Below are 12586 nucleotides of genomic sequence, written 5' to 3' on the forward strand. Positions count from 1 at the left end.
CAATCCTCTGATTAAATCTTGGATGAACTGTTTGTTTTTTGTTGTTGTATTTTTATGAATAAGGCCTGCGCGTGATGAGCGAGCCATATCACACAAGAGGTCATGACTTCCCCTACTATTTGTTGCGTAAGCCACAACTAACCAAAAAATGTGTGCACAGAGATCAAACATCCTTGTAAACGAACTTACTTTTAATAGTCCACGCCAGAAGCACATTTACACATTGTCACAACAGTTCCAATCCTAACATTCAGTACGGAAAACTGTCCAAGCTGATTATTTAATTCATAAAAATATCGTAATAAAAAACATTTGCAAACCTCATTAACATGACCCAGATTTTCCCCAGGCCTGATAAAGACTGTAGTGAAAAGCATTAGAATTAGGTTGCCAAAATAAAACAAGCTTTGTCTCACATGTCTGGGAGATACCTTATTGACCTCTGCAGGGAGTCTGAATTGTCACATGGTGGCAGTAAATGGTCAGCCAGTTCCCACAGACAGCACAGTAAAAGAAGCAGGGATAAGACCTGACAGCTGCCTGGCCGTAACAACGTTTTCTGCCTCGGAAACCATGTCAGCAGCTGATTTCTCTTCGTTTTCCCCCTTCACACTACGAGAACCTCTTCTCACCAGCACTGCTTTGTGTGTGTGTAGCTCCCACGCTGTACTCCAAACTCAGAGCTGTGCAGCCTGCCTGCAGTGAGTTTAACAGGCTGGTGTTGGTGATGAGGTGACAGGCCTGCAAGCAATCAGACTGATTCAGTCAGCAAACATCAGATCCCCCCCTCCTTCCTTTGGCTGATATTTCATACGCTTACCCTTGCAACAACAGAAAGATGGGGCAAGGGCAGGCTTTGCTGTTGGCTCTTTGTCATTTAGCACACATTAGCAGGTTGAATGCATAGTGTCAGTGACATGAAGAGCAGGGCAGAGAGAGCTGAGCGGCTACCTAAACGAAGGGTTACAAGCCATACACGTCAGCACTCCTTGATGATTTTCTTTTGTATACTCTGTCCTGTAACAGAGTTCAGACAACTCATGTATAACATAAATGTTCTCGGTGCACTTTACATTGGCTCATACTGCATATGGTAGAACATACACTCACCAGCCACTTCATTAGGCACGCCTGTTCAGCTGCTCGTTAACACAAATGTTAGCCAAACATAGGTTCAAACCGAGCATCAGGATGGGGAAAGAAAGTGATTTAGCTCATTTGAACCTTGCAGTTGTTGGCATCAGATGGGCTGATCTGAATATTTTCCAAGTAACCATCTCTAGGGTTTACAGACAACAGTCTGAAGAGAGAGAGAAAAGAGAAAATGCCCAGTGAGCGGCAGCTCTGTTGTGGCTGGAGGTCAGAGGAGAAGGGCCCCACTGCAGAGCACCTTTGTGATGTGGTGGAGCGGGAGATTCACATCATGGACGCGCAGCCGACAAATATGCAGCAGCTTGTCTGATGCTGTTGTGTCAATATGGACCACAATCTCTGAGGGCTGTTTCCAGCACCTTGTTGAATCTCTGTCACAAAGAATTAAGGCAGCTCTGAAGGCAAAAGAGTTCAACCCAATACCAGGAACATGTACCTAATGAAGTGGCTGCTGAGTGTGTCAGATGCCTCCCTCACTTAGATTTCCCTGCCCAGCAGATGGCGTGCCCAACAGATGCAAAGCTCAAACAAGCAGCTGTGTTGGTGTTTAAGTGAAAGTAAAGAAAGAGGGCAGTAGAGTACCACGCTACAGCTGGTGGAAAATAAAGTCCACCACACTGAAACCTCAGGGAGCAAACAGAGTAAGACAGGAGAATAACTCATCTGGACACTTGAGATCATATCCACCATTAAACACAATGAAGGAGGCACTTTATTGTGTTAGTCTGCGTTGTTATTTCCCATGAAATTCAGCTCAGATGCTTTTGAGAAGACGCAGGATATGTTTCAACACTTTAGAAGGTTTTATTTTACAGTTTCATCTGTGTAGGTGTTTAAAACTTAGAATTCAAGACAATTTAATTCTCAGTGCATAGAGCTAAAGGTGGACATGTTAGATTTACCAGAAACAACTGATATGTCGCATAGATTTCTACATCTATCCTACCTTCAAATCACTGACTAAAGTTTCATCATCAGGGGCTTTTAGATTAGGTGCTAATGACCAGATGCTCATCAAGCAGTGTATAACCTATCCTGTTTAGGCTCTGGTGTCCTCTCTGATGTGACATGTGTTGTGTCATCAGGGTAAAATCCACAGACCTGCCTAAAGTCCTTCAGAACGAGTTTCTATTATTTATCATTATCATTATTATTTTAGATGCCTTTAAGGTTGGAAAGAAACCAGAAAGATCCTAAAATCTTCAAATAAAATATTGCATAGTAAGGAAAATAATTTTCAAGCTTAGGTTTCCAAACAACTATGATTTTTCCACTAAAAATACACTCCAAAAAGACTCCATGAAGCCATAAAATTCATGTAGGTAACTCTTGCAAGCTGTAGTGTCATAGTGCATGTAGCTACAATCAGAAATAGATGACCAGAATATGAAGTCTTTCAGGAAAACAAAAAAAGAGCCACTTTTACAGCTAACATAGAGGTATAATAACTATTATGTTCTCTAACTGTAACAGTATGCTTGACAAAGGCCAAAGTTGTCTTTTCAGTAGCGGAACTGCAAACCAGCTGTGAAAAATGGCGGTAAAAATGTGATTCAGGGTGACTTTGCTGACTCAGGGACAGGACATATAGCACTTACTGATTCACCTGTGTACATTCTGCATCACATTAAAGAGTGCTTGAATATAATGCAAAGCCATTTGTCCATGAGCCAAAACTTAACAGGAAGTGGACCTTTAGAAAGGATAATAATGCTAAGTGCACAAGGAAATCTATCAGTGGATGTCTCTGGAATCTGGAACTGAGTCAAAAACAAGATGTGAATCCTGCTGTGGTGTTTGGGGGATTTGAAAATGGACAAACCTTTAAGTGAAATAAGTCATCCATCCATCCAGCCATCCAGCCAGCCAGCCATCCATCCAGCCAGCCATCCATCCATCCATCCAGCCAGCCAGCAGTTGAGCTGGAGCCTATCCCAGCTGTCATGTATAGCAGTTCTTTCAATTTACAATCACAGCACACCTCTGTATACTTTTAGTCGTTAATTTCTTTTGTTATATTAAACAGAGATCATGTGAAACAAAGAAAGTATTAATAACACACATATAATGACAGACATAAGTGCTTTGATTCCTTTTTAATCAGTAGCATAATATTTTGGGCCATCACCCAATTAAAATAACCATATGTTTTGTTGTCCTTGGTGGTCATGCTACATTTATCAAAACCTCCCGGGATATTAGAAATAACGCAGTTTTGTCCAAGAAATGTGTTTCATGGATGCTTTTATTTTTGTGAAGCAGGAAACAGATTAAAGCGCCACTCTTAGGTTATTTATGCTTTATGTAACAGACTGAACTTTTATGGCTGTAGATAATTTATCAGAATGTGCTGAATATGTCCAAAAATGTGCTACACTGGACATCTCACAGTCCAACAATCTGATGGTGAAAGTGAAGCCCCGCAGAAGGATTTCATTTCAAGGTGCACTCGTTTCTCTCCATCTGTCATTTTTTTCTTCTTATTTTTTTTAATGCTTCTCTCTCAAATATGGTCACATTTTTATTTCAATATCACCTCCATTTTTTATCTTCATTTCCAAAGATGGGTGGAATATTTTTTAAAGACTGACTTATTGATTGATAAAGCTGACTCTTTAGTCTGTTGTGCTATTATGTGTTTTCACAAATAACACACGAGGGATGTGAAGCATATTGTGCTTGGCACCACAACAGACACAAGTATAGTCTAGTATGTCCAGTCTTTGCTCATTGCAGATAGAAACTGAGAAACTGTAGCCCTCTGATATATATATAATATACATATAATATATAATATAACTGCAGGTTATGTACAGCTGGGATAGGCTCCAGCGCCCCTCATGATAAAAGGATATGTCATGATGGATGGATGGATGGACATATAATATAATCATCATTAATGTGAGGAAATTCTGTCACATCATTTAATGATCACTGTGATTTTTTTATTTCCACAAAAGTTATCTGACACAACAAATCACACCTTTCAACTTTTATTTTATTTTGAAAAGATTTTTAAATTTTTTTATGGACACCTAAAATGTAAATGTGCACTTTGGGTTGACTTTTCTTTAAATGCGCTGTAGGCTATAAATAAAACAGACGTGACAGTCAAGACAAAAAGGGTTCAGACATTTTTATAACACAGTAAAGATCCTATCATGCTCGTATGGATCTCATACCGATATAAGTATTGGTATCAGTACTACTGATATTTAGATGAATCTAGAAAACACTACAATGACACCCGGATGGATAAGCTGAAGAAAATGGATGGATGAACTCCTTGAGGCATCAAGCACTGAGTCACAAGGGTGCTTCCTCATGATGTACATGCTATGAGTTTCAAGGTTTCCATGCCAGCGATGTGTGCCTTCTTGGCACAGACGAGTATAAGATGTGCATGCGAAGGACACGCAGACAGCAAAGACTTTCCACGTGTTTATTCTCGCTTCAACATGTCCGTTTTAAACACGTTGAAATGATGAGTCAAACAACACGTGGCATGTCCTAATTTCAGAGACCCCGTGTTCGTTAACAGTGTGATCGTTTTCAGAGAAGCCTTCAGAGCTGCGCTGCATTTCAGCTTCTGCGTGTGCCAATATTACAGCTGGTTTTCATGTATTATCACCAGGGTTATGACATATCAATAGTTGCAGTGTGATAAATCACAAAATGAAGTGCAAATTTAAGACAATTTATTTCAAGCAGGTTTGCAAACAAGGTTGTCATGAAGTGCTTCAAAGCAAACAAACGCCACAAATCCAGACATGAACAAGAATAAACCAATCGACATGCTTTTCATTACCTACTTTCTGGCTGCCCCAGTTAAAAAAAGTAAAGAGACAGTACAAATGTGGGAACTCCTGAGACCCGTACAATATCTGTTTTTGAGGCGCACTCTGGAATTAGTAACAGCAGTTCAAGCCTCCAATAAATTGTCAGGTATTGCACAACTCCTTACTTCAAGTCTAAGCAAGTGAACTATGCTAGATGATGACCTCAAAACATTTAAAGGGAGTTAAATTTAACTTTTCTCCCTATCTGATTTCAACGAATGAGGTCAGGTCAGTGCTGAGCAAGTTCTAGCCCTGAATTCTAGATTTTTCACACGTTGAGAAAAATAAAGACGAGCTCACTGTAAACCTGAGCAGACTCTCTCTGAATGGTGGAAAGATTCATACCAGTCAACACAACTTAGAAAACACAGATACAAAAACTAGTCTGTTGCCGCAGCGACAGACTAGTATCTAACATTTAATGCTACAGTCTGAAGTGAGATCCAGCTTTTTTTCTCCACATATAAAGAAGCAGAATTTCCTTTATTGTGAAAGTTTAGCAGAAATGTTGTTGCTGTTTTTTTGTGGTTCCATTTCAGGCTTCTCTCTGTGCCCTGTAAATACTACTCCCCTCTAAGCTGGAATGAGTCAAAGCAGTGCCATCTTGAAGAGGGGAGTCAGTTTGGCATGTATGAACACTTCCAAGCAACATATGATCCCCTCGCACATTTTAAGACCCCTCAGAGAAACATAAACCTCCTCATATCTTCAGATCGTCTATTCTAGTCTTGTTGTTGCTGTGTTTGGCACTGTGGCCAGGCCTGGCCTGCGTAGGTGACCCAGGGGCAGATCCTGCTCCCTTCTTTCCTTTCAGGTCACATTCCTCTGGCTTGCTGCTGCTGCTCCTCTCCACCGCCAAGTTGTCCTTGTTCTGTTTGTAGGCTGCCTTGCTGTGGTAGGGGTGGAAGGACGAGTCTGTGGCCGCGGTGTAGCAGGGCACTGGCGGGTAAGCGGGCTGGACTTGGCGGTGCCCGTGGAAGTAGTCATCGTAACTTGGGGCAAACGGCACTGCAGTCTCGCCGGGCTCCTTGGAGATACTCTCATGGGACTGGTTGCGCCTCCTGAAGGTGATGCCCTGGCGGCACTTGGTAAAACCCAGATGGTACATCTCTATGAGGTTGAGGAACAGAGACACAGAGGCCACTCCAAGCATGAAGATGATGAAGATGGTTTTCTCTGTGGGGCGGGATATGTAGCAGTTAACCACATTGGGGCAGGGGGGTCTGTCACATGTGTACATGGGTTTGAGCTCAAAGCCGTACAAAAAGTACTGGGCCACGATGAAGCCCACCTCAAACAGCATCTTGAAGATCACATTGAAGACATATGTGCGCAAGAGCTCCCCCTGCAGGCGCACTCGTCCCTTATTGTCTCTTATCAGAGCCTTCTTGTGCTTCACATCCACAATGAGAGTCTGTTTGTCTGATTGATGACTGTGCTCCTTTTCTCTCTCCTTTTCTTTCTCCTTCTGCTTTTCCTCCATCCGGACAAGATGAAGAATGTGCCCCAGGTATATGAGAGTCGGTGTGGATACAAAGATTATCTGCAGCACCCAGAACCGGACGTGAGATATGGGGAAAGTGATGTCGTAGCATACGTTCTCGCAACCAGGCTGCTTGGTGTCGCAGGTGAAGCCCGACTGCTCGTCGCCCCACACCTTCTCTGTCGCAGCACTCAGGATCAGGATGCGGAAGATGAACAGGACAGTGAGCCACACCTTCCCCACGACGGTGGAGTGCTCCTGGGCTTTTTCCAGGAGCTTTCCCAGCAGGTTCCAATCCCCCATGGCTGTGAGAGGTCAGATCTAGGACTACAGAGGATTTGAAAACAGAAATCAGTCATTTCATCTATAGACTGTTGTACACAGCAACAAAGATGAAATGACTACAGTAAAACTAATCTTGAGCTTACGCCTCATCCTTCCTGATGACTAAAAATTCTCTTACCAAGTCCAGCAGAGACCAGAACAACCAAGTCTTTCAGGAGCCAAGCTGCTAACTGAGTGTCCAAATGGGCGACCGCCACTGAGCAGGTAGTGGTCTTATCCGCGTGGATGCAAACAGGATTATATTTACTTTGGGACGGTATATATTTGGCAAGTGTGGACAGGAGGAAGGCAGGTTTCAGACATGATTCTGCGGCTCCTGGCCTTCATGACCCACGCCATGGCAACACGAGCCACACGAAGTGAAATCAAACACCGGGCAGATGTGGTGGGAGTGCAAATTAGAAACAGTTGAGTAATGTTGGAGCTGTCAGCTCCTGTGACACATTAGGTTTTAAATAGATTCTGCTTCTGATGAATGGACTATACAGTAGTAAGAGTGGAAGTAGAAGGTATGCTGCTCTGGAGGATGAATTCAAGTGTTGAAATGTGGCAGGTGGGTTGACGCTGAGGGAGCCAGCACCAACATTCGCAGATTGGACAGTAATTTAAATATGGGACCCCCAACCCACAGTGTGTGATCCCACATTAAAATGGAAAATAATGCCATTATTCGGGGAAAAAAGAAGTGAAACAACTTCAACTTGTGTGCTCACATAAGGCAGCTGTAAACCTGCACTTACAGCTTTTGGCCACAGCATGCAACATTTAAGGTGCCAGTTAAACCAGTTAACTTAGGTTTAGGACTATAATTTAAACTCCTGAAGAAACAAATATTTCAGTCCGTAAAGCATAAAGTTCACAAAAAAATCACAGAAAACTCACATTTACTGGAGAAAGTCACAGTGTCAGCTCATACATCCTCTGTGGCAAAGCTTCCCACGTCTGGCAGGGTCCATGAGGCCTCACTGCTTTGCTGACTGGCCTTCAGTGCAACGCTGATCTTAGGACCCCCAACAATGCCCTTGAATGGACAGGAAAAGCAGACTCTAGCGAGCCACAAACTCAGTTCCACGCCGACGAGCTCAGTGACTCAGTCTTCCGTCTTCAAATACAACTCGCGCAGAAATCAGAATCCAGGCCCAGGGGTCTTTAGCCGGCCACAGCACACATATCCACACACACTCAACCAAAGAACCAACCAACCAACCTCCCCTCCCTTGACCCTCCCTCCCCCTTTGGTTAAATTTGGCACGGTGTGCACTGTCCAGTGTAAACTATTAAACAAACCCCTGCTCGCATGCTACGGCGAGTGACAGGGCAGCTGGCCAATGATCTTGTCTGTTAAGTCTGTCTGGCCACAAGTGTTCCCGAGATCTAAATATATCACAAGGGTCTCTTTTCCTATCATGGGGGTGGAGATGGGATGGTGGTGGTGCAGGAATGATTTTGAGATGAACAACTACTGGCATCCTGAAGTTCCAAATCACAGTGACAGGAAGGGGTAAATTCATTTATTTATTTAAAAAAAGCTGAGTTTCAATGAGTTAAAATCCTAGCTACTAAACACAACAACTCACTTCAGACATATTTCATTATTTCATCAGGTACTCAAAGAAACAAGACACTGCATGTTTGCTAAATAATCTCATATTATCTGCCAGTTTATTTCTTCATAATCCACAATGTACACGGTTTCAACCCATTGTACAGTTTATCTGGATTGATTACCTGGATGTAAACTGCTACACGTGCATTTAGAAAGGGTTTTTTGTATGTTACACGCACACATGGCAAAAGATTTGTATAAACAGCTATTTTACATTTTATTTACATTTACAGGACAAGTGAGATGTTCACTAATATATCATGATGGTTAATACTAGGGTCTGTTAAACAGTACGTCAATTGCAAACATTTATTTAAACCAACTGGAAGAAAATTTTACAAAGACGAAAAGTAAGGAAAGGTATTCTAACTCAAGGATATATCTGCAGTAATGAGACTGGACAAATTCTAAGCTGAGGTACCTCTGCAGACAAGCGGAAAGGAATAACACAGACATCTTTAACTTTAGGGCATTAGAAGCTGAAAATGGATGAAGGTTTACCGACAAGTCAAAGTGAACACACCTGTAGAAGCCACAATATTAAAACCACTGATGGTTGAACATCCTTACAAAACAGTGTTCTCCATAGAAACTTCTTTGCATATGTGAGAGTGCGACCATCTGAACACAACAGATCAAGGTAGTAAACTGGCCTCCAAACTCCCCAGATACACAACTTCACACAGTCCATGCAAAGTTCCATTCTTCAATGCATTTGAGCTCTTTTGATGGCATGATATTAGGTAGCTGGTTTCAACACTGTGGCTTACAGGCACCGGTGATGACATGGCAGTCATGTTTGGACAGTATTTCATTGTTTGTTTGTTTTTATTGAAAATTTATTTTCTAGCACCAACTGTAGCAACAAGCGGCTACACAAAGTTTAGAATAAATCAGTGACCATCCAATAAAATCTAACCACTATACTGTTAACAGCTGTTAAAGTCATTTTACCCATTTATATGTGCTTTCCTATACATGCACGAACTTTGAATGGTTTCATTTTTTGAATTTCTCATCCAGCATTTCAACTGCTTCAATAACCCCTGATTTTTAAAGGACCAAACCGATGTTTCAGAGCATTGCGGCTGACTTTTACTGTTGCGTGTTTTCGTTTGTTTAGTTTGGAATTGTGGCGTGCACAATTTCCTTAAATTTCAGTATCAAAAGATCTGCTATGGTGTGGATTTATGTACAGATTACAACCCTTTTCCAAACAGCAATCTGTATATTGCAGACTTTTTGCACCATTTATAACTGGTATGTTTTAAATTGCTCATATTCTACAACAATCAGTACACCTATTTTGATTCTTCTAAGAATACTGAGCAGCAACAACAATACAGCTGTTACAAAAACAAGGCATCATACTCATGGTCAGCCCAAGCTTGTCAATACCTTGACAAACTGCTATTTATACTAAAAAATAATATAAAGGAAGCCTTCAGAAGCATTGTGGAAACCAGAAAAAAGAAAAACAAAGGTTGTACTGTAACAGTAGCCACCTTGGATTTGCAGTAAATGAGCTAAAATGTTCTTAAGCACCAGTTTGGTCTTTAAACTTTCACTACAGACTCTAAATAGTTTAGGCGAGAACAGCAGCCAACATTTGTGAGTAAAAATGAACAGATAAAAACAAGAATCTAAGATCTACTGACTAAATTATATATAAATAAATAGTCAAAGAGCTGAAATTGACCTAATAGACAGTATGCATGAGATAGTACATGGTCAGGTGAGGTTACTGCTTATTAGTTCAAGAGAGTCTCAGAAAGCAGAACACCTCTCACCCCTCTCGGCTGGGCTCTTTTTGGTCACAGTGAACTTAGACTTGAGGGAATGATCTGCTATCAGCTGATTGATTTCATTTTGCTTGTAAGTGGACAATCTTTGGCTTATCCACGGTAATTTTGACTCGTCTTCAGGGCTGCGGAAGGACCGTTTGCAGGCCCTGCCTATGAGGTACACCACCTCTGCCAGGTTGAGCAGCACACACACCGCAGACACTGCCAGCATGAACACAGTGAATATGGTCTTTTCTGTCGGTCTGGAGACAAAGCAGTCCACCGTATTGGGGCAAGGGAAGGAGTCACATTTCACCAAACGCACCATCTTAAAATCAGGATAGATCAAGTAAAAGATGTAGAGAAAAGCCACTTCGAAGATGATTCTAAAGATGATACTGATCATGTATGTCCACCACAGGGCGCCTGTGATCTGAAACTTCTGGTTCTTGATATTTTCCAGCTCTTTGGGACTACTGCGGCCTGCCCTCTTCAGGATCTTCTTGTCGATGTGCCTTCGGTGGGCTACGTGCATGGCCACTAAGAGTGCAGGGGTGGAGACCAGGATGAGCTGGAGCGCCCACAGGCGGATGTGCGAAATTGGGAAGAACTGGTCGTAGCAGACGCTATTGCAGCCGGGCTGCTGGGTGTTGCAGGTGAAGCCAGACTTTTCATCGCCCCAGACGCTCTCCGCAGCAACCACCAGGACCAGGATGCGGAAGATGAAGATGACAGACAGCCAGACGCGTCCGATGCCAGTAGAGTGCCTGTTTACGCCGCTGATCACGGCATAAAAGGACCCCCAGTTCATTTTCGACTCCAGGTCTGGGGAAAAAAGGGATTAATATAAGTTTTTACAGGTGTAGGCAGTTACATGTGTGGGATGCTTTGCATCTAAAAATCCCCCAAAATGCGAATTACTAGGAACATTTACTCCCCCTTTTTTATCACTGGCATGAAGTCACAATGGCTTGCCAGTTAAATAAGGTCTTTAGACTATAACTGCAAATAAAACTTAGCATTTCAGAAAAAATCTAACTGGTGTAACATGAGTAGTTAGAGGTTTACCAGGCTCAGCCGGCGGTGCAAGCGGCGTAAGCAGCACCGGGTCCAAAGATGACCATCTTGAGGTATGACCTGAGCATCAAGCTGGATTTGGCAGTCAGGAACAACAGACAAGAATTGCCAAGTAGCCTGACGGCTGTATAAAAACAGGGGCGATGGCCTACCACCATGCACCGTCAGAAGACGCAACAGGTTGAAACCAATTGCAAAACATTTGCAGAACCACGTGATACGCTCGTCCTGTATTAATACTCTACTCCCAGGCTGGCTTACAGCCCAGCTGCAGACAGACTGACAGACTGCCAGCAAATTTCTCCAAGGAACCAGCAAGACATGCATCTCATTGAAGCTTTCCTTTTTTTCCTTGAGAGATCTCTATTGTTTGAGAATAGCTATGTTCTTTGAGATTTGCCTTAAACACATCTTAAAATATTCAGTAAAACATTGCTACCATAAAGGGAATGATGATGAGACCGTAAGCATGCCAAGTATTTGCCAAGTCAAGTCACTGGGGCATGTCAGTCATCACTCACGCCAAATCCAACCTCTTTTTCCAACCTCTCACTGAATGTTAGTATAAAACAATTAGAAAGGAGAGAACATGGATTTTTACCTTCAGCTGCTGGTGGTACACAAAAATGTGTACAAAATGGGAAGAAATAAATTCAAATTTTGTGTTTTTTAGCGAGCCAAAAGGCTGGACTGAGAACACCATGCGTTCGGAAAATGCTAATCATTCCTCCGCCACTAGCCACTGCCCTGCACCGTAGCGGTCATATGCTCTTATATAAACTATTTACATACAATGGCTCCCTTTATGGGGCTGCAACAAGACTCTTTCAGAATTCAGATCAAACGCCTCGATTTCCGCCTACCCCGGGGCAAAAGAAAGAATCTGTGTGGACACAAAAGGCCTCAGCCTGCCACATTATTTATTGTGCTTGGATGGGCAGGGAAGTGAAGGACGCTCTTGACCCGAGTCACTGCCGCTGCGACATTAACAGGTTTACGAATTCATCCAGATTATATATGAACTAGGCAACTATTGCACAGTCTAATGGAGTGGCTAAATTTGAATGCTACAGCACTTTAAAAGATTGATGACTTGATTAAATTGTCATTTGCACTTTAAAAATAAAATACAGCCTTAATTTTTGATGTTATATAGACTTTTTAATTCCGACTATACTGGCACAAGAATATATTAATCCAGAATATATTAATGCAGGTTAGTTCAGTTAAGTCTAATATAGCATGTTACCAAATGCGCACACCCTGAAACAATCTGAAATGGTTCATATTAAAAGTTATT

General features: G+C 42.2%; 2 protein-coding genes across 5 annotated transcripts; both read right to left on the reverse strand.

Annotated features, from left to right (window-relative positions):
- Positions 1-4214: 4214 nt before the first annotated feature.
- On the reverse strand, positions 4215-7964 carry LOC116324591 (gap junction alpha-3 protein-like). Of its 2 annotated transcripts, none has more exons than XM_031745267.2 (2): positions 7702-7964; positions 4215-6801 (listed from the first exon to the last, which is right to left on the reverse strand). In XM_031745267.2, the coding sequence occupies exon 2, from the start codon at positions 6775-6777 to the stop codon at positions 5692-5694; it is 1086 nt and encodes a 361-aa protein (XP_031601127.1). In that variant the 5' UTR covers positions 6778-6801; positions 7702-7964; the 3' UTR covers positions 4215-5691. The 2 variants fall into 2 exon arrangements, with proteins under 2 accessions (XP_031601127.1, XP_039472667.1); XM_039616733.1 differs by lacking the exon at positions 7702-7964 and adding an exon at positions 6938-6999.
- A 415-nt stretch (positions 7965-8379) lies between these two features.
- Positions 8380-12244, reverse strand: gjb1b (gap junction protein beta 1b). Of its 3 annotated transcripts, none has more exons than XM_031745303.2 (3): positions 11888-12244; positions 11278-11346; positions 8380-11034 (listed from the first exon to the last, which is right to left on the reverse strand). In XM_031745303.2, exon 3 carries the CDS (start codon positions 11018-11020, stop codon positions 10193-10195), a length of 828 nt encoding a protein of 275 aa, XP_031601163.1. In that variant the 5' UTR covers positions 11021-11034; positions 11278-11346; positions 11888-12244; the 3' UTR covers positions 8380-10192. The 3 variants fall into 3 exon arrangements, with proteins under 3 accessions (XP_031601163.1, XP_039472671.1, XP_039472682.1); XM_039616737.1 differs by having other exon boundaries at positions 11278-11410; XM_039616748.1 differs by lacking the exon at positions 11278-11346.
- Between the last annotated feature and the right edge of the window lie 342 nt (positions 12245-12586).

Source organism: Oreochromis aureus, linkage group 2 (assembly GCF_013358895.1).
Source record: "Oreochromis aureus strain Israel breed Guangdong linkage group 2, ZZ_aureus, whole genome shotgun sequence".
Classification (NCBI taxonomy): domain Eukaryota; kingdom Metazoa; phylum Chordata; class Actinopteri; order Cichliformes; family Cichlidae; genus Oreochromis; species Oreochromis aureus.